Below are 22215 nucleotides of genomic sequence, written 5' to 3'. Positions count from 1 at the left end.
TCTTTCAGTATATCCTATTTTGTGTAAATTGTTGGTTTTATTTATTTATTTCTTAATAAATATTCTTGCTCAGTGAAATACAAGCCATATATGTGATGTTTAGTGATAGAATTGATATATGTGATGTTTGAGCTTTAATTTGTTTCTCTGTTTTAGAGTAATTTATAAGTTATTGGCTTCCAAAAGTGAAAGCATATGGGTGCAAGCTTTGAAGGTCCTTGGATATTTTCTTAAACATTTGGGTCATAAGTAAGTGTAATTTTAAATTTTTTGTAGTGGTGTATTTAAGTTCACAATTCTTCTTGTCTTTTTGTCATGATTACTGTATATTCTTTGTCAATCTTTAGAAATAACTTCAAATTTTATTGGGTTTTCTGATTAATAATTTGCACATTGTTAGCTTTATAAATCAGATTTTTTTTTTCCAGTTAACTAGCTATTACTATGATGTTTGAAACAATACATTGGTTGTCTTTCAGATATAAGATATGCTGAAAGTCAAGTCTTAAAACAAAGGAGAAACATTTTCCAGAAATACCTCCTATAACTATATATTGCATGTTCAGCTAAAGTTAACAGGAAACACATGAGTGTGATCTAAAATTTGCTTCTGGAATCATCAGTGTCATTGCAATAAAATGTTCAGGGCAGCATTTCTAAAAATAGTTTTAGAAGGATGGGAAAAATGAAATAGAACATTTTATTGACATGGGAATATTTCAGAAGGAAAAGCAGATACATCAAGCAAGTGGTGTTTTAAAAAGGTGGTAAGGACATATCTCTGTGCAAGAAATACTCACTGAGAAAATGTGGCAGCACGAAATATTCCCATTTAAAAAGACCTGATGTCATGAAATGGGTTTACTTAGTCTGATCTTCCATATTATAGTGTCAAGAAGGCACTAACAATCTTGCAGTGCTGCATAGCCTGCTGTTGCTCATTTTTCCCCTTCTACATGTGGTGTTAAGATCCCTGCTGGGATTAGCCCAAAATGGCATTTTAGTGGGAGGCTGTGTATTATAAAAATGATCCACATGCTTCACAAGAGACTTCATCATGTAAGCCTCATTTGAAAGGAAAGGAGGTAGGAGTCCAGCCAGAGTGTGGTATTGCTAGAAATGCTTTTCTCTCAGTAAGATCAATAAAGTATGACTGTATAATTGAGAGACAGTTAGCTGAGAATATGCTTCTAAGTGAGATTTTTCCTTTGGGATCCAGCAAGTCAAATACTGTTCTGGGAATTAATAAACCGAATTGATAGTCCACTCAAGAATCTCCAAGGACTTTTCAAACATTCTTAGTAAAAGTCATTCACATTGATAGGAGTTGGATTAAGTATGACACACCAGATGAACGTTTGATTTGTCAGAAGCCTGGTTGTATCTACATAAGTACAGTTGTTTAAAATATTTATCCAGAAAATCAATTAGCAACCGATGTCCTGGGTGCATCAGGCACAGCATGGCCAGCCAGGCAAGGGAGGGGATTTTCCCACTCTGCTCTAAGCTGGGGCTGCCCAACTGACCTCGAGTGCTGGGGGCAGTTCTGGGTGCCACAATATAAACAAGACATTAAGCTGTTAGGGAGTGACCAAAGGAGGGCAACAAGGATGGTGAAGGGCCTGGAGGGGAAGCTGCATGAGGAGTGGATGAGGTCACTTTGTGTGTTCAGCCTGGAGGAGACTGAGGGGAGACCTCACTGCAGTTACAACCTCCTCATGAGGGGAAGAGCAGAGACAGGCACTGATCTCTTCTCTGTGGTGACTAGTGATAGGACTCAAGGAAACAGCATGAAGCTGAATCAGGGGAGGTTTAGGTTGGATATCAGGAAAGAGTTTCTCACTCAGAGGGTGGCTGGGCACTGGAACAGGCTCCCCAGGGAAGTGGTCACAGCCTGACGAGTTCAAGAAATATTTGGACAATGCTCTCAGGCACTGTGTGATTCTTGGGGATGGTGCTGTGCAGGGCCAGTTGTTGGATACGGTGATCCTTGTGGGGCCCTCCTAACTCAGCATATTCTATGATTCTGTGGTTACAAGAAAAGAAAAGAGAATTTTCAGAAGCTCAAATTTTAATTTAAAATCTACTTGCAATTATGGATATATCAATGCAATTTCCATTGTTGAGTGAACATATGTACTTAGCAAAAATTAACTTTATTTTTCATGTAATTGGAGTGATTGAAATCCCCTTGAATACTCTGTGTAACTTTCAATGTTTTTTTTTAATTTTTAGACCTCTGAACATCTGCAAATGTGCATATTTTATGTAGATTTTAGCAAGTAAAAATGCCCTTCCATTTCATGTTTTACATCTGGTGCTTATGCCTTTTTGTTCATACACATATGTGTGCCTAGATGTGACTTTATAAAATGGAAGTCAACCACAAAAATTACAAAGTACTTATATTCCTGTTTCACAGTACAGGAAACAGGTACTGCATTGTAATACACTGAAGCAGAATCACATAGAGATGTTATGTGATTTGTGAAATCTAAAGCAATACAATATTACTAACAAATGTATAGGTACGAAACCAATTACTGTTGATGTAGTTCATATATACATGTATCACAGATGAAGCTATGGAGTAGAAGTGATTGATTCTCAGAAATGACCAGTAATGCGTTACATGAGAGCCTGAATAACTTAACTGATTTTTCTTTGTGATCTGTGATGAGACACTACTTTGTCAAACCTTAGCAGTTGAAAAAATCCTGGTTTTTTCCTCCTCTGCCATATTTGATTCTTTCTATGCCACCACTTGAAATAATAGTCCCTTGTTTACTTTTGGGTTTTACCCACACATGTAAATCTCCTAATGGATTTCCACTTCTATCTGCTAAATCCTACCTTAAAAGGTTGAACACGTGTAGGTTTTCTCATAATTAATTCATGAAATCCCTTCTGTGCATACAAAAGTACACACTGTTATAAAGTTTTACCATTCTTTTGTGGCACTTACTTTGAAAATTATGAAATAATCTATTTATTTCAAAAGTTCTTTAATGAACCTATATAGTTTGTATTATTTTCACTGATAATCATGAAAACACATTTTCTTAGCTTTTGAATGCATATCATTTTTAGAAACTTTATCCTATTTAAAATTTTCTGCTGCTATAATATAGATTATTATTTATTTTGAAAAATCATTTTTATTTCATATCTATTATAGTAGTAGGTAAATTTAATGATGCAAAGTATGAAGAGTACTCTATTTATGATGTTGTATCCTATTTTAAAATGGTGGGATTTAGGGACTAGGGGAGTTCATTGATGTGAGCTGCTTCCTTCTCCACTTTTTAAAGATTTGAGTAGTTTGTGAAATACACTTCAATCATGTAGAATTTCATAACTTTTCAGTGTATTGTAATGTGTTATTCCAGGATTTAATTATTCTGCTTTCATGAGAGAATGATATATAAAGAAAAAAAGTGGTACTGAAAAATCCATATATATATATATATATATATATATATGTATATTAGTATTAACAGATACAGATTGCTTGAGCAATCTGAGGGGGGCTGGCCCAGATCACCCACTGTGGTTGCTTCCAACCTAACCAATTCTGTGATAAATATTGGAAAATACGAAGCTGGATTGTCCTTAGTTCTTGTGATGTGACAAAAGTTGTGTTCTTCAGTGATAGCATTTTAACCAGCCTGTGCACATTTTGAACTTTCTTACCCAGAGTAAGATAGTAGTAGCTGACTTTGAGAATGGTGTGATTTTTTTTTTCAATACAAAAGCCCATCCTAAATACAACATTGTTTTCTGAAGACATTTGTATGTTTGTGCAATTGCATTAATTGTGGGAAATATCTTAAATATATATAAAATAACAAGCTTGGGAGCCTTTTAGTACAGCATCAAAATATTTGGCTTTTGAGTTTTATCGTGCATTTTTTTTAAATGCTCATTATGCTTGACATGTGCCTAATGCCTTTATTTTCTCTTACAGGAGAAAGGTTGAAATCATGCATACTCACAGTCTTTTCACACTTCTGGGAGAAAGGTTGATGCTGCACACAAACACAGTGACAGTTACAACATACAACACGCTTTATGAGGTACAAATTTTTAAATGTAAAGATTGTTGTTTCTGCTGTAAAAAGCATGACTTAAAATATCTGCGCTCTAGAATATCCTGATTCTCAAGACTTTTGAGAAAAACTTTAAAAATTTTGAGACAGTTCTTCTTGGTTCACAATGTATTTTGCCATGTTTTAGATATTTTTATTAACAATGTCCTAATTTTTACATAGGTTCTATAAAACTTTCCACTTCTGATAGAAGAGGTCCTGTTCCTTAGGATGTTCATCACTTTTCACCAAAAAAAAAAGCAAAAACCAAAAAAACCCAAACAAAAACCAAAACCACAACAGATACTGCAGACCTCCAATTGCTCATACTTCCCCATTGTTTGGAGAGTGTTGAAATGGAAAATGCTTAAGTCAGAGATGCCTCTCTTTTCTTTCTTCTTTTTCGTGTCATTCATTTTACGTTTACAAAATTTTGAAGAGTGCTGTGGTTTTTTTTCTTTTTTAACCATGCCAAATGATAACTAACAAAGCTACTTTTATATTGCTGATACTGCTTGAGGTAAATAAGAATGACCCCAAAGCATTCAGCTGTTCTACCAGGTTCTGGTAGAGGCTTCAGTTTTGATGATGAGCAATTTTGTAAAAGCAAAATATCGAGAACATCATGTTGGTTGAAACCCATGTCTTCATGCCTGCACACATCAAGCTCATGTCTCATCTTCAATTATTGCTAAAATGGTGACTTAGAACAGAATTTCTTACAATTTCTGAAAATCTTACGCACTAAAAAGGTTTTTAGTGCTTTTTTTAGTCACAAATAGATTTAATGACTAGATGCTCAAGGTAGGTTCCAGAGAAGAAAAAAGAAACTACAGGAGTGCTTGGTTTTCAGGATGTGGAAAATTATTCTCCTATGATTGTAAAAACCTAAACGTCGTCTATTTGCCAGAGACTTAGATCCAAGTTCTTTTTATTGTACATTGCCTTTTATGGTTTGGCCACTAGAGCCTGAGTCTAGTTCCTGCATTCAGTTTTCTGAAAGCTTCTATGATTGGTATTCTCAGAAAAAATGCATAACTCATTGACAAAATCAAAGTCCTCATGGAGTTCATCATCCACAGACATTCACATTTGAAAAAATAGTCAGAGGAAAGGAGAAAAAAGGGGTTAAGTGGTCTAAGTACTGAAGATTTGCTAAGAAACTGATGCTAAGGAACAGATATTTTCCATAATTCTCTCATATAAAGTAAGGGCATATTTGCATTCTGTTTTAAATATCAATATATAAAGACCTATTCTAAGATTCTGTGTTTATGACTGACATTAGTTTGATTATTTTTTAATGAGAGAGCTAAAGTTCTTCTTTAGAATAAATATTGCTAGTGAAATTACTCAATTTTGAAATACATTTACTTGAATGTAGCTTTTCTAAATCTCTTTACTAATTCTCTTTACTGAGAATTTTATGTTGATGTCATTGAATTTTTAGCCTTTCTGTGTGGATATCATTGAATTTTTAGCTTGTTCTTAAAAATAAAGTTGCATATACACATCCAGTGACAGGTATCCCAGTGTGAAAGGTTTGTGATGTTGCCTCAATACAGATTAATTAGGTTGTCAGGTACAATTCAAGCAACAGGAGAATTTTCTGTCTTCCTCATTATGTGAAGCCCCAGGATTATACCTACAGAATGCTAACTCTGACTCTTACTCTTTGCTAGCTGGAGGAAACCAAACCCAGTTTTAAGAATGATTTGGTTTGGTTTTGATGAAACATATGAGAATAATTGTTGATGTGTGTAGCTTGTGAAAGATATTTGATGTGTGAATGTATAAAAATATGAGAAATATGAATATAATATCTTTAAAATACTGTTATTTTATATTTAGGTAACAAAGTCAAAGTTTAGCTAACCAGCTACAGTGCAACCGTGAAAATCTTTATCCCTGCATAGAAGAATTGCTTTATTCTGGTTTTCAAGATTTAAAATATTTTACCTAATTTTTTAGTATCATGTTGCATGTGGCCATGTTAAATGTTCTTAACAAATTTTAAAATGAACAAAGAAATACTTGTAGTGTTTGATTAAAAATGGTAAAAGAAAGTTAATATTCTGTTTTAGATTTTGACAGAACAAGTATGCACCCAAGTTGTTCATAAACCACATCCAGAGCCAGATTCGACAGTGAAAATTCAGAATCCAAGTAAGGACAATATATTGTGTTTGTTTGATAAATGTGTCACCTGGAGGTTTTTTGAAATGCTGGTTCAGAAAGTGAGAACAATTAATTCATGTATCTTAGATACATATGAGTTGCAGTTACCTCTTACATTAATGGCTGTTAGCAATTATTTCTTTTTTTAAACATTGGTAAAGTGCTTTACATAACTACTTTATTCTTTCAAAGTGATTCTTAAGGTGGTGGCAACACTGTTAAAAAACTCCACGCCAAGTGCAGAGCTGATGGAAGTTCGACGATTGTTCCTATCTGATATGATAAAACTCTTTAGTAATAGCCGTGAAAACAGAAGGTATGTCCATGCAAATAGTATTTTCTCCTCATTGATTTCTGGGTAATAGCTATTTGTTATATTCTGTGTAGAGTTTTAGAGTCTGTAGTAAATTAAATATATTTAAAATAAATTTAATACATTTGTGGTAACATTTCTTAGTTCAGTAACTAATACTGGATTCTTCTCTGTAGTATATTTTAATTATTTTTTCACAGCGAAGTATTTTTAAGTTTATTCTTAACATTGGATTGATGTTAAGAGATGATGTTCCTCCTATCTTAATCATTGTAATGTTAAAATAAAGAAGCTTTGTTTGGATATATTTTGAACTAATTATTTCACTTTAGATGTTTACTTCAGTGTTCAGTGTGGCAGGACTGGATGTTTTCTCTGGGATACATTAATCCTAAGAACTCTGAAGAGCAGAAGATCACAGAGATGGTTTACAACATTTTCCGTATTCTCTTGTACCATGCAATAAAATATGAATGGGGAGGCTGGAGAGTGTGGGTGGATACTCTTTCTATAGCCCATTCCAAGGTAAGAAACAGCTCATAGATGTTTTTTTTAAATACTGATAACCCCCAAAGGCTGTAGCAATACAGCAATACAAGATGTAAAGGGATTTAGTGCCATCTGGTGGCTCTCAATACTCATGTCAAGGTAGCTTTTTTTCTTGTCAAACACTTAGTAAGCAGTACTAAATATGTTCCTAAAAATCTTGCTACATTTTGTCCAATTAATCTAACGTATATTTATCCACATAATATAAATGTTCTTTTCTTTTTAAGGTAACATATGAAGCTCACAAGGAATATCTAGCAAAAATGTATGAAGAGTATCAAAGGCAAGAGGAAGAAAACATAAAAAAGGGGAAGAAGGGGAATGTGAGCACCATCTCAGGTCTTTCCTCTCAGACAACAGGAGCAAAAGGTGGAATGGAAATTCGAGAGATAGAAGATCTTTCACAAAGTCAAAGCCCAGAAAGTGAAACAGATTACCCTGTCAATACAGATACGAGGGACTTGCTCATGGCTACAAAGGTGTCAGATGATGTGCTTGGAACTGCTGAGAGACCTGGAGGAGGAGGAGTGCATGTGGAAGTTCATGACCTTCTAGTTGATATAAAAGCTGAAAAAGTAGAAGCTACTGAAGTAAAACTTGATGATATGGATTTGTCACCAGAGACACTGGGAACTGGAGAAAATGGTGCACTGGTAGAAGTGGAATCTCTTCTAGATAATGTATATAGTGCAGCTGTTGAGAAGCTCCAAAACAATGTTCATGGAAGTGTGGGTATTATTAAGAAGAATGAGGAAAAAGATAATGGTCCATTAATAACTCTGGCTGATGAGAAAGATGAACCTTCTACTAACAATACCTCATTTCTCTTTGATAAAATACCTAGTCAGGAGGAGAAACTCCTTCCTGAACTTTCAAGTAATCACATTGCCATTCCAAATGTGCAAGAGACACAGATGCATCTTGGTGTAAATGATGATTTGGGATTGCTTGCACATATGACAGGTAGTGTAGATATAACTTGTGCTTCAAGTATAATAGAGGACAAAGAGTTCAAGATTCACACCACTTCAGATGGAATGAATAGCATTTCTGAGAGGGAATTGTCTTCATCATCTAAAGGATTAGAATATGCTGAAATGACTGCCACAACTCTTGAGACAGAGTCTTCTGGTAGCAAAACTGTACCTAATGTTGATGCAGGAAGTATAATATCAGATACAGAAAGATCTGATGATGGTAAGGAGGCAGGGAAGGAGATACGGAAGATCCAGACAACTACTACGACCCAGGTAAATTTCAAGTACCCATGTATGTGTCTAATGTAATCACTGCTCATTGCTGAGGGGGAGATTAATAGTATGAGATCTGAGAGATATTTGAAGTATATGTCTTTAATTATATGAAAAATATACACCTTCCAGGCCCATTTTCTATGAAAATACCATAATGTGAAATCTTTCATGACTGTATAGAAAATATATATTGCATATACTAGTTAAATAACTAGTTATTTCCTACTAAAATCAATGAAAAATTACAATGAATTGGTTTAAATATGTGGGCATTAATCTCTCTTTGAAATAATATTCTTAAGAAGAATTGTCAACTGAGCAACTAGCAGAAATTAATCTTCAAATCTCTTCTTTGTGTGCTATGAACTCTAAGCTATCCATGGTTAAATACTTTTTCTTAAAATGGAGTAAACTGTAAAAAAAATTATTGAAGTAATTATTAAATTAAAAAATTGAAAATAATTGTTAAATAATGAGAAATTTTATTTTAGCATGTATACAGTGGAGCTGCTGGTTGGAGTTTTGATTGCTGTAGGTGTGGTAACTGCCTCATTAGATCTTATCTCTTTGAGACCACTGAAAATTATTTAAAGACCAGCTACCTAAGTGGAGATACTTACATGTTTCATGCTTATTTATGCAGTGGCAATGCACATCAAAGCCCCTTCTTGCAGATACAGTATTATTGGCTAGATAAAAGCTCCTCTGTTATGTTGAAGTTATTATACCATTGTTGCTGCTGGCATGAGGGTTACCTGCAGTTGTACCTGAAGGAGAATGTATTTGACTGGAGTTGCTACCTCAAAGTCTCTAAAAACAGGTCTACAATCATCTTCCTGCCTTATCAGTAAGAAGTAACTATCTTTTATTCAAATGGACTAAAAGAAAGCAAGCAAATTGTGTGACAGAGATGGGAACTACTGCTTACTCCTAAGAGTTAATGCCTTTATTAATAATAGATTAAATATTGAATTCATATAGATATCATGAATATATCAAATTCTTTCCTATGTTTCTAACTAGGAAAAAAAAAGGAAAATACAATTGAAAGCACTATGCAGAAATTCATGTGAAAAATTAAAATCTTAGATAAGTCTAAGGAATAAAAATCATTTAAAGATAACCCTAAGAAAAACATAAAAAATGCAAGCAACTGTAAAAATTTTAGTCCTAAGAGATCAAATTACATAAAGGAAACATTTCCTACTCTCATAACACTGGCTATAGGAGATCAAGATCGACTAAATAAACAAGAAGCTTTTCATCTCAACTCCAGTGCTGTGCCCATTTTTACATTGCTAACATAATTGTTTTGTAAAGTTCTCATATGTTTTTAAATTGGCAAAATGGGATTTGAGAGACTAGATGTAATTCTCTAATGATCTTCTAAAAAGACCAGATAAATAAACTGGTTTTCAAAAATGAGGAGCTGTCCAAAAACATACATTCTTTGAAGCCACCACTATGTAGTTTGTCCATGTTTATTAGCTCAAAATATAATTGTTACATATAAACAAAGTCTTGTTGCTGGCCTTGGATGGGCTACATTTGGTCTTTTCTGTAAGACTTCAAGTGAAGAATCTGAGAGTAAAAGCTTGGTGAGTAGCTGAAAAGGGGGCCAGCCACACCCCTCACCAGCACTGACTGATTTGACTTGGAACAGCTCATTTACTGAAGGATACTGCCTGCCTTGGAACACCAATGTCTCCTGTGGTTTGTGGCCACATTGTTTTGTCTTGTCCTTTCTCAGATTCTGTATTGCATTCAAAAACACACTGTGTACAGTTGGCATCACTTTTGAACCTCTTGTTGATGTAGGCAATACAGGGTCGATCCGTCACCCAGCAAGACCGGGATTTACGTGTTGACTTGGGATTTCGAGGAATGCCGATGACGGAAGAGCAGCGACGGCAGTTTAGTCCAGGTCCACGCACAACTATGTTTCGTATTCCAGAGTTCAAATGGTCTCCCATGCACCAGCGGCTCCTGACAGACTTGCTTTTTGCACTAGAAACAGATGTACATGTTTGGAGAAGGTGGGTTCTTGTTTCTTCTTTAACTCCTGATGTGTGTTGCCATCAATTAGGAAAAATTAGGCGTGTAGGAGAGGGGATGTTACTGGGATGGTGGGGAGAAAGAGTTGGTGTTAGCTGCAGTGCCTCTCTGTGTCTTCTACCTTCTCTTTTTACCCCTTCCCAGCCTGGAACAGCTCAATTTTACAGGTAGTAATTCCTGTTTTCTTGAGGAGTTGTATAAATCCTAAATACCTGAACTAACTGAGCTGCTCTTCCAGCTTATGTTTAGCATTAGAATCTACTGCCCCTGTTCCAGACAGGATGACTTCTGCTAGTGGCCATCTTCCTACTCTACCTGCAAGGTGTATAAATAAAACCTTTCCTGTAACATTTTCTAAGGAAACACCCTATTGACAGATTTTCTTTTGCATACCAGCTACTGGCTGAGTTTAGTCTTGGTGATCATCTAATATTTCATGACAGCAATGTGGTTTCCTAGTGTTTTTGTACATTTTGTACATGTTAATAGAGGTAGTCTGTAACTATAATATAAGGAGACAATTTACTCTAATTTCCACTACAGAAGAGTTAATTTTCACAAAACTTGAGCATAGTTTTGCCAAAGGAGAAATTTAGACTACATTACATTTCCAGTTTGTTGAACCATTCTGTGATACTCACTTGAAAATAGACAATATTGATATTTTGCTTTTGGCCAAGTATGTGGGATGTATTCAGATAATGCTTGATGGTTAAAGTTCAGATGGTATATTTTCAGTTGATGCCTTTAATTTTTGTTTGCTGGCTGACAACAGATGTTGCTTTGGGGAAAGACCATACTTAGAGTATTCATCAATATTTTCACACAGGGGTTATATATTTTTGGGGAATGACTGTTTCATGGGACAGTTGCTCACCAATTAGAAGTTGTTGAGATTTCAACTAATCTTACAAGCATCTGTGGTTTGTGGAGCTATTATTAATGCTAGGCTTATTATCAGTTAGCAAAGTTAATACTGAATCAAGTCTGGCCATGTTATTGAGTTTCTCCTTTAAAACAGTAGCAGTTGTTATCATTAGATGTTATCAAGGGTGCTTCAAATGGCACTGCTGCAGCATGGTGAAATCAATATTAAATAGTTGCTTTCAGGCTGCAGAAACAACTCCACTCCAGTTCTGCCTTCAGCAGAACTGCCTGTGAAGTGAAGTACTGGTTGATGGGAATAAAAGGTTAGAGGATGTTGTTCTCAGCTCAGTATTTGAATGTAATCCTGTGCAGAAAGAGGTAGCAATCAATTTGTTCATTAGACTAGCCTTGTTGATATTTTTAGACAATCTACATGCAAAGTTTTGTAGACAAAATTTTTCCTTATTATCAAAGGAACATTCACAGTATGGTTGCAAAGAATATATTTAGCTAAAATTTATTTAAATTGTTTGTTTTTAATCCTTCTTTTCTTCCGTCCTTGCAGTCACTCCACGAAGTCAGTGATGGACTTTGTCAATAGCAATGAAAATATTATTTTTGTACACAACACAATACACCTCATTTCCCAGATGGTAGACAATATTATTATTGCTTGTGGAGGAATTTTACCATTGCTGTCAGCAGCCACATCCCCAACTGTAAGTACAATATTCCCACCTAGTGGTCATATTAGAAATTGTTGTTAATAATGCAAACTACTATTTTCAACTGACTCTTCTTCTTTAGGGGCTCTTGTCCCCTTTCTGCTAATTCCTTCAAAAATTTAAATTTATAATCAAACTGTTAAACTTTGATATACAGAATGTTTATAACATTTTGCATTTGAAATGCTTATTTTATCAGATCAGTAAGAAAAATATTTCATAGTTATTTAACATTCCATTTAAAGGGATGACCATTAAGATAATGATTCCTGTAACAAAACAGCATGCTTTATGATGTCTACTCATTGATATTCATAAACCTTTTTTGCATGGCCACTATTAGTTTGTATGCCAAATGAGACCAGATGTCATCCCCTGTCTACTCTGTTTACTTGTTCCTTCATTACGTCCTTCCCCCCCCATGGTTTTTTTTAATCTTGTATTAAAAATAACGGATATTTTTATCTGCCCAGAGTTGTAAGTTCTTAGCAGATTAAAGCTCAGGCAGAGTATCATCACTAGAAAGGGAGAAGTATTTTATAAATTTTGCATTATTGACAAGAGTAATTGTGTTATTTGAATGGGATGCCTTGTCTGTGCCTTTAATATCTGTGACTATTTCTTCCATACTAAATGTCATCTAGACCATCCTGTAAAAATTATTTGTAGTTAATATAGGTCTTGGAAAGGGGAGACAATGAGGCCTAGAAAGGACAAAGAGACTCCTCTGAAGTAATGTAGGTAATAGACACTGGAGACTGCAAATGTGGTTTGCAGTAAAAGATCAAATATTTTTTTCCTAGCCATTCAGCAATTGAGATTACTTTTCTCTTTACTTTTACTTCTAATTTAAAAACCTTTTTTTTTTTTTTGCGGATTTTGTTTGATTGGTGTGAATCCATGGGCTGGCAATTTGCTAAATATTAATGTAATTTTCAGACATGCAATTTATACAATTTTTTATGATGTCTCTTTACTATTTTCACTGTGTTAACTGGAAAAATATTTGCTATAAGCAAAAGTGAAAGGACACAATTATTGTTTGTAGTCAAAAAAATAACATTAAGGTCTTGATTTTGGAAGTGCTTCAATGTAAATATTGACAAGTATGAGCGAGTACACACCTAAGCAGTCTTGAAATCAGGCTACATTATCATTCTTAAAGAATATTCTTTAAATATATTGGGGGATATATTTTTAAAGCAAACATTTTAGGCATCATTTGAAAATGTGATGGTGTTTTGATGTCTTTTATATAAAAAATATAAAAAAGGCACAACGTTTATTAGGCTGCAGTTCCATTGAATGCCCTTTGTGGGTTTTAATTCTTGTCCTGGTATATGATACTGCAGAACCATTCTAAGAAATTATAATTTTGAAGTTTGACATTTCCATCTATATATTTTGGATAATATATATGTGTGTGTGTGTCTGTATAGATGGTTACCTGACACAGCTTTAATCGTTACACATCCATTTCTTAAAATGTAGTGCGTCAATACTGCCTTGATCAGTAGCAGTGATTTTCATGCACTGATACAAAAGACTACATTTTCAAATTTGGTTATTATGCACACATTTCTCCACTATATGGAGACTGTGTGATTACTTAAATATTTAATTTTACCATCTGTCTAGGACAATAAAATAAAAATAAATAGTGAAATAAAGTCATTCACTTCGTTTAGTTTCTGCTTCAAATTGAATGCATCCTACTGTGTGGAATTTAAAAAAAAAGGCTTCTTCCTGCCTGTTCAACTGCATTCCTGTTCCTCATTGCCCATCCATAAAGATTAACAGGAAGGTGGATCTATTCATCACTGTGACAGATAGGAAGAGTGCAGCCCATCCTCCCTCCTTAGAGCAGGTGCTCTCCCTCAATCTTGCTGTGAATCACAGTTTCAAAGGGAGCAGATGCCCTGCTGGGCATCAGACCACTTGTGAGTATCCATAATCTGATGTATGAAAAGAAGTTTCATAGTGATTCTCAGACTTCTAATGCTTGTGCATCCTTGAACTGCTGAGGAGAAGCGGATGGATTGCTGGTTCAGAATATATTTCTTCTCAGCCTTGAAAGGGCAAAGTAGGCCACTGAAAGCAATCAGTTACAAAAGGCTGTCTCACCTTCCTCCTTCCAGAAGCTGCTAATGGGAAGAGAAAAGAGGTTTGAAACTGGAAGATTGATATGACATCTCCACTGCATAAAAACACTTAGAGCAGGCCTGCCACTGGCCACTCTCTGCCAGAGTAACTTTTAAAGGGGGAAAGGACCTGTAAGCTTTCTCCTTCACTGACTCAAAGACCCACAGAATTACAGAAGGGCTGAGGCTGGAAAGGGGATGCAGGAGGCCACCTGATCCAGCACCCATGCTCAAGCAGGGCCATCTACAGCCAGTTGTCCAGGACAGTGTTGGGACAGCTTTTCACCATCTCTGAGGATGGAGACTCCATCACCTCCCTGAGCAGTTTGTGTCAGTGCTCAGTCAGCCTCACCATGGAAAAATATTTCTTGATTTCCATGTGGAATCTACTGTGTTGTAATTAATTACATTAATGAATAACTTTCTATCCACAAGGTACACAGTTCAAATTTTGTGTAGTACCTCCTGAATCCCTCCTGAACCCAACCATTCTTTCAGTCTGTAGTTCTGTAATTGAAACTGGTCATGGTAATAGAAGTCCACTCAAGCTGCTTTGCACTTCTCTTCCAAAAGGAAGAGGCTACATAAGGCTGTTCACAGGCTTCATAAGCTGCCTCACTGGGTCAGCCCAAGGGCCTGTCTGCTTTAGGATTCTGCCACCAACAGTGGCTGTTTGCAGCTTACATCAAAATGCAGAAGTACAAGCAAGCATATTGATTGCTCTAATAACACTCTGTTCAGCATTTAGGATTTTAACAACTAGAGAGGGTGTTTGAGCTGTCATATTTAATAACCACGGAGGAATTCATCCTTCTAGACTTTATCTAATCTTTTTTGAAGCTACTTACGCTTTTAGCTTCCATAATATCCTATGGCATTGAGCCTGACAAAGCAATTATATAACCTTCGAAGCACTTCTTGTCTTTGTTTTTCTTAAGCCTGCTTAAATGCATAAAGTCACTATGTGCTTTACTGTTTATACTACGAAAAGAGTGGTTAATCATGTCTTTATTCGCTCCATATCCTGTATGTCTTTGTAGGATTGAGTCATATCTCCTGGTGTGCCTGTTTGAATCCACGCCATCTTCTTCTTGTTGGGTCTCTGATCCTCCATATCTCTGTTCTGCAGAGCTTTTCTGGATCATATTTTGTAGATCCTGTAGAATACATGTATTCAATTTATCAACAAGTGTAAGCTCATTTTTAATTTCTTCCTTCTTCACTTTCATGAATGGTGAGGCTCTGACATTCCCACTGATGGTCTTTTGGGGCTCATATTGAAATTTTAAAGTAGTAGTTCTTACTTATTACCTCTTAGTATATTTTATTTGTGGCATAGATCATGTATTTACATCCACTTACAAAAAATTAACTTGCTTTTTGTTTTGGAATAATGAAACATGAAAGCAAAAAGACTATAGAACAGACAGTAAAGGTCATTCCACCCTTTAACTTTAGGATGATTCAAACAGGAATGGAATTCATGAAGAGATTAGGGTAAAATCTCAGTATTCACTTGAGGCACTTACATGTGGCCTAGATTTCTATCCAATGGAGATCTACTCAACAGAAGCAAATTGTTAAGATATCTCTGATGTAGACATCTACCAGATCCTTGTAGGGTCTGGCTGGAATGATTGTTAACCTGGAGCTCAATCCATTCTCTTTTTATGAGATATCTTGTTTTCTAATGGAGAAAGACAGAAGCACATAGTTCCTTTTTCAACTGTCTCACAGTCCTGCTTGTGCACAGTTCCTTTATTTCAGTGAATCAGTCGGAGTTCTGGCAAATCTGGGCCACTCATTCTGAAGCATTCCTAAATTCTGCTGGACAACACTCTTCTCAACAATCTGCTACAGAATTAACTGCTCTTACATGTATCCCATTGCCTCTGTATTTATAAAGCAGTTTACCTATTTCTCATTAGTAGAACAGATGCTGAATATTAGATCCTTGAATTAATTAAGTGTATTTGAAGAAAAGAGCCAAGGATAAATTTAGCAAAATGACATTCAGAATACTAAAGCAATTGCAGTTTTAGTTTTTGTTTGGTTTTTTTTTTCTTTTGTTCAACAGATTCTGTATTGTGTTCCCTCCATTGCTAAAAAAAGTTGTACTGTCACAGTTTCCTCAAAAGATGAATGCTTGAAAAACTCCCCATTTCAAAAAGACTTTTTTTTCTTTTGCATGGTTCAGATTTGGAGTGAAATGGCAATTCTTCTGGGCTGGGTGGAAGAATATTGCATGATTCCTTGCCTGCTGTAGAATGTGCACTCTTAGCTATAGAATTTCTTCAATATGGAGTGCCTGTAAAAGAAATCTGCCTTTTATCTTGTGGGGTTTCTTTTTGTTTTCTTTTTTGTATGGTTTTGGATTTTTATTTGTTTGATTTTATTTTTTAATCTAGACTAGGATGATCTGAATAGAAAACTTTAAATATAGATTTTTAAAAAAAGAATAAAAGAAAAAATGCATCTTTGGTGTAAACAAAGCACTCAAAAATCTGTGGGGGTAACTCAGGAATGCAGAGAAGGTTATATATTTTTATGACATATGGGGCAAAGTTTACTCTAATTTACAATAATCTATTCCCACAATTTTTAATATTTCACTCAATTTCGGTTGAATTAGCGGTTCTATAGTACCACTATCCCAGGCTCTGTACATGGACTTACTTCAAATGCTGGTGTTTTTAAAGTGTTGCCAGTTGTATATATGAAACTATTTGAAACTTAAGAAAATATTAACAAGAAATATGAGCAGGTATTTTTTTTTACAATATAATCTGGAGTGTCTTCTACTTTTTAATTCTGACTTCTTGGATATTAAATTGGGAATATTAGATAACTCTTGTACAATTATGGGAAGGTTATAAAATACCAAATACTATTTCTTTCTATTTTCTCTTTTCTGTTGGGGATGTCTTCGAGGCTTTCTAAAAATAACTGCAACCATAAGGTAGACATTATTAAGATGTTGTGGAAGTGTGAAAAACAGGATGTGTAAGGGAAAAGGTTTGCAGAATATGCTTTCTGTTAATAGAAGCTGGTTTACAGATAAAACATTTTTTGTACAAGCTAGCAACTGGAAGGAATCACTGCCTGCTAAAAGGATAACAGCTGTGACAAGGACTTAGGGACATTAAGCAAGGCAAAAGAAATTTGAGGAGTTTAAATATTTGACAATTATAGACAATTATATGACAATTTAGAAGAAATTTCCAGACCCCTTGCAATCAGTTTGTTTTTCTACTTATTCTAAGAAGTCTGTATTCAGCTTCTTACTTGCAGAATTCAAAATATCAGCTCTCAAATTGTGATCTGAGGGCTGCTGGTGTTATATGAACTGTCCACAAAACTCCATTAAACATTTAATGACGGCCTCCTTAGGTCTGTGGATTAAAAGCTGAGATGTATGACCTGAGTACAGTGTTACTGTTATCACGTTCAGGGCTTGTGTGGTTCCACGGGTGCTTTGTGGTCTACAACAATTCTGAGAATCAAAAGTGGTAAAACTGATGCGAAAATTGTCAGATAGTAATTAAGAGATAATAGCCACAAGTTAATTCTCCAGCTGCATCCAACAACAAAAAGATGAAGACACATTTAAAAAACTGGTTGATCATTGTATTTTCTGCCCCAAGAGGGAAGAAAGCTGTTCAGTTCAGTTTGTTTTGCTTTTTGTTAGATTAGACTTTTCCACTGTCTAAATTATAGCAATGATAACTGACAGAATCTGAAGTTTCTTTCTATTTTTAAAACAGAACCAGTGAAAACTTAAGACTTAGTTCCTAGACTGTTGTAGTGTGTTTTTATACTTTGTAATACTTTGAAGTAGTTTTGTTTTGTATCCCCATATTCTTCCCAAATGGTTTATCCCAAACTGTGCCCCTCATCCCTTTACCTGTGTTATCCCTCTCCCTGGATGAGATCATCCCCAAACCCCCACCCTGGCTCTCTGTCAGTCACTCAGCATCCCATCCCCTCCATCCAGAAGCTTCGGTCCAGGTGATTAGCCTGATTCGTCGAGTGATTAGCCAGAGGCTAGGGGTCAGCCCCCCAAGCCTTGCCCCATATGCTGTCCTAAATGTCGATCCCCCAGCATCCATCCCTTAGGGTCACTCATTGGTTGGTAAAACGTTATCTACTTTTGGTTTCCACCTCCGTTTAAATGTAACCTTGGCACATCTCCCGGGGCTCTCGACAGGAGGCCCCTGAGGTGCCAGGAGATCCTTCGGGACTCCTAGAATAAAACCTTGGGTTAACCCCTGCTAAGAGTCGGCCCTTTCTCTTCTACCGATGTCTCTGGTGTCTCTTGTGCTGCAAAGGCGCCCAGCCCAGGTGCCCTCAGCACCCTTGGGGCACAGAGAGCGTCTCCCTGCCAGCCCAGGTGCCCTCAGCACCCTCGGGGCACACACAGAGAGTGTCTCCCTGCCAGCCCAGGTGCCCTCAGTACCTTCGGGGCACACACAGAGAGTGTCTCCCTGCCAGCCCAGGTGCCCTCAGTACCTTCGGGGCACACACAGAGAGTGTCTCCCTGCCAGCCCAGGTGTCCTCAGCACCCTCGGGGCACACACAGAGAGTGTCTCCCCGGTGTCTGCTGACTCGGGAGTGGCCCAGGGTTCCTGAGAGGCTCGCAGAGGGACTGAGACACTAGACCACTATGATGATAGAGAGAGAAGTTCTACCTAAAACTAAACCATAAAAATTTAACACACATTTGATTGTGAATAATGAAATTTGAAGGGCAACTCAGTCTGAGTGTCTTAGACACTGGTTTAGGTTGAAGAAATCACACCCAAATGTAATATTATAATGACCTATCTTGTAGTGTATTCAAGGGAAGAGCATTATGCATGAAGAACCAGAGCATTGCTTGTTGTAATTCATGTTTGTTTTTTCAAAGCATTTCAAACATATTTGCCTCCTCATAAAAGGATTAACTACTTTACTACATTTCAGTTGAATGGCTTGTTGTATAATGCTCATATCTATATAATTAGTTAAAACATTACATTGCTTTGCCTTGCTTCATAAAATTGCTTTGGAAGAATAGGTGTTTACATGAACTCTATAATAATACAAGATTTAAAGATTTCCTTGTGCATAGCTATCTTTGACAAGTCTTTACTTTCAAATGTTCATGCTGAGCTTAAATGTTTTGCTGTTTTAAATATAAATTAAACAAATGTATAATTGCAAGATACTAATTTGTTTCAATTTACCTTGCATTTTTTAGTTAACTTAAATAATTTTCTTTTTCTTTTATTGTTGTGATCTGTTGTCTGTTTTGTCTGTTGCATGTCCAGGGTTCTAAGGTTAGTACTGCTGCTGTAAGTTTCAGTTTTTTGCATTTTCAAAAATATCTTATTTTTGATCATTTGATATTATGACTTTCTTTTACTAATATTATTCTTACTATTATTTTCCTATAACATACAGTGGAATGTGAATATTAGGTGGATTAATTAACTTTTCCTACCATATTTCCCTTAAAAACCTAATGCATTGTCAATATTGGTGCTTGCTGTTAGCTCCTGGGCTGACTGTAGTCAGGCCTGTGAGCTAATTGAAGTTATAAATGCAGCTGTCAGTAGAGAAACTCTTTATGTCCTGAACGTGTTCATTGTATAGGAGACTTTGTACTGCTCTTAAATTACACTGAGTAGTTATGGAATAGTGATATGTTCACTTTTCAATGAGTTTTAGGGATACCTCTATCTAAAATATTGGTGATACTAGAAGGCAGCTTGACCAATAATGGAATATATTTTAGACAGTATACAATACCAATGTGCTGTATTTAACAGGTAGAAATGATGGTAAGTTTGGTGTAAAAAAAACTGTCAGTCTTTTTTTTTCTTCCATGTAGCAGAATTTTAGGGAAATTTCTAAAAACAAAACCAAAACATTCTTTTTAATTCAAAGTTTGCTATAATCTTGCTAAAATGCACTAAAGTCTCATATTACATGAATTTACTACATAACTTGCAAAAATAAAAAAGCAATAGATATTCTGAGAGGTTTAAGACCATGATTGGCACAATACAGTTGAAACTTGATAAAAATCAACATCAGGCAGTCAACTGGCTGCAAGTGAGCCTGATGTTATTTCAAGCATGAGTTCAAAGTTCAAGCTTCCATAACCACATATGAGTTTTTCTAGCAGACTGTTATGGCTTTAGATTTTTGCAAAGATATTTTCTTTGGGTGAGTGCTTTCAAAAAATCATCTTCCAGTCTGTTATAAAAATCCCAGCAACCTATTTTTCCAAAAGGTAGGAGGTACACAGCACAAACTAAACAGGGGAGCCCTGGCCAAAGAAGATAGGAGATAGGGTGAAAATCTTTCTTCTGAGAGTTGTCATTTTACTATTTTTCTAATATTTTTGGGCAGTTCAGACAGATGACAGCCCTTCCCAAATCACTCGTGACCAACATGCTACATCCTTAAGAGAAATTAAATGAAGGGCTATCTATCATTATGGTGACACATGCCACTTTGTATCTTTCATCTTTCAAAACAATTGTTTCCTTAATGCTGTTTGGCACACTTTTCACTCTTATAATTTTGGATGTAAAAATATTCTTCAAAGTAAAGCATGAATGCAGCTAATAACATTTTAGGAATATGGAAATAAACAATGTTTTTGCTTTTTTGCTTCTATTTCCTTTAGAAGAAAATTACCTTAAGAGCACCAAATATATATTTTTTTTAAATAAATACTTCTAAGCAAATTAATAAAATTAGAGAAGCACAATAAACGTACTTTTTAAAGGGACTAAACTGTGTGCTCAGAAAGTCTTGCAACTGGAAAGCTTGTTGACAATCAGTAAGAATCAACCACCTTTAAACAAATTTTTAAATAGTATTTAGGCATATAATTCTGGATGCAAACAAGTATCACACATTCCTATTTTCAATTTGCCTATCTCCAGGGGCAAAAGTGTTTAAACAGATATTTTTTGTTTTGGATTAAGCTGTTTCCTCACTTATCTGCACTGTTAAATACCTGAAGGCATTTGAAAACATGACTCTGGACATCTAAGTGTCTTTTTTGAAGAAAAAAAAATTTGGTTTTCAGAAATATTGAACTCATTCAGAAATTTTCTGCTGATTCCCACTAAGGAGAGTCCAACGTTAGGAAAGAAACAGCAACTTTCTGGGACATATGAGCTGCACACCATGTCACTTGTCCCTTTTTACTTTCCCTCTGTTGTTGTTGTGAGGTAGCAAATATAAATTGAAGAATTGGACTCTGTCAGGATTCTATATGCTGTAAACATTGCAGGGAAAATCAATTCATGGAGGCAGAGTGCAAAACTGTATGTTTTTTCCCACTCCACTCCTCACATTTGTTTATATGAAAGAAAATTAAAAAGTAAAAGCTATACACAGAGTAATTCCTTTAATCTGTTACCTGTTTCTGTAGCCTATGGAAGAAAGTAAGAATATGTTGCACCCTTTTACACCATGCATTGTTTTATTATCTGCCCTTACTTTGTCTTTATCTAATTGCTAATAACTTTCTCAATTATATTAGATTTTTCTCATCTACTACAGCATGTAAATGTAAATAATTTTCTCACTCTTCATGCTGCCTTACTTTGAATTTCACTCACAGCTTATGTTAATAGTATCAGTAGGAAATTTTAAAATAACTTTTCAATCTACTTGCCATTAAGCATAACAATTTAGATTTCTATGTGTATGTGCTGTCTTTATTTAGTTGTGTTCAAACTGTTTAATTCAATTATCTCCTTTTAAAGACTGAATTGGAAAATATTGAAGTGACACAAGGAATGTCTGCAGAGACAGCAGTAACGTTTCTCAGCCGTCTGATGGCAATGGTTGATGTACTGGTATTTGCCAGTTCTCTAAATTTTAGTGAGATTGAAGCTGAAAAAAACATGTCTTCTGGAGGTCTAATGCGACAGTGCCTAAGGCTTGGTAAGTCAACAGACAGGATGTATTAAATAGTTACTTACAGATCAATGAGTTGCGATGGATCAAATAGTGACATGTGCAGCAAAGGACCTTGTAGGA

At 35.6% G+C, this 22215-nt stretch overlaps 1 protein-coding gene across 7 annotated transcripts in view; it reads left to right on the top strand.

Annotated features, from left to right (window-relative positions):
* The window catches only part of NBEA (neurobeachin), a 459156-nt gene that overhangs the window by 136261 nt on the left and 300680 nt on the right, over positions 1–22215 (top strand). For 5 of the 7 annotated variants that reach the window (XM_077173793.1, XM_077173792.1, XM_077173788.1 and 2 more), the window contains exons 17-26: positions 157–249; positions 3968–4076; positions 6173–6254; positions 6459–6582; positions 6912–7104; positions 7356–8378; positions 10200–10417; positions 11869–12022; positions 19479–19502; positions 21939–22119. In XM_077173793.1, the coding sequence (XP_077029908.1) occupies positions 157–249; positions 3968–4076; positions 6173–6254; positions 6459–6582; positions 6912–7104; positions 7356–8378; positions 10200–10417; positions 11869–12022; positions 19479–19502; positions 21939–22119 (2201 nt within the window). The remainder of the gene's footprint in view (positions 1–156; positions 250–3967; positions 4077–6172; positions 6255–6458; positions 6583–6911; positions 7105–7355; positions 8379–10199; positions 10418–11868; positions 12023–19478; positions 19503–21938; positions 22120–22215) is intronic. The other 2 variants (XM_077173791.1, XM_077173789.1) reach the window with 1 other exon arrangement.

This window comes from Agelaius phoeniceus, chromosome 2 (genome assembly GCF_051311805.1).
Source record: "Agelaius phoeniceus isolate bAgePho1 chromosome 2, bAgePho1.hap1, whole genome shotgun sequence".
NCBI lineage: Eukaryota > Metazoa > Chordata > Aves > Passeriformes > Icteridae > Agelaius > Agelaius phoeniceus.
The sequence above is the reverse complement of the archived record's forward strand: the minus strand, read 5'-3'. Positions and strand labels throughout refer to the sequence as shown.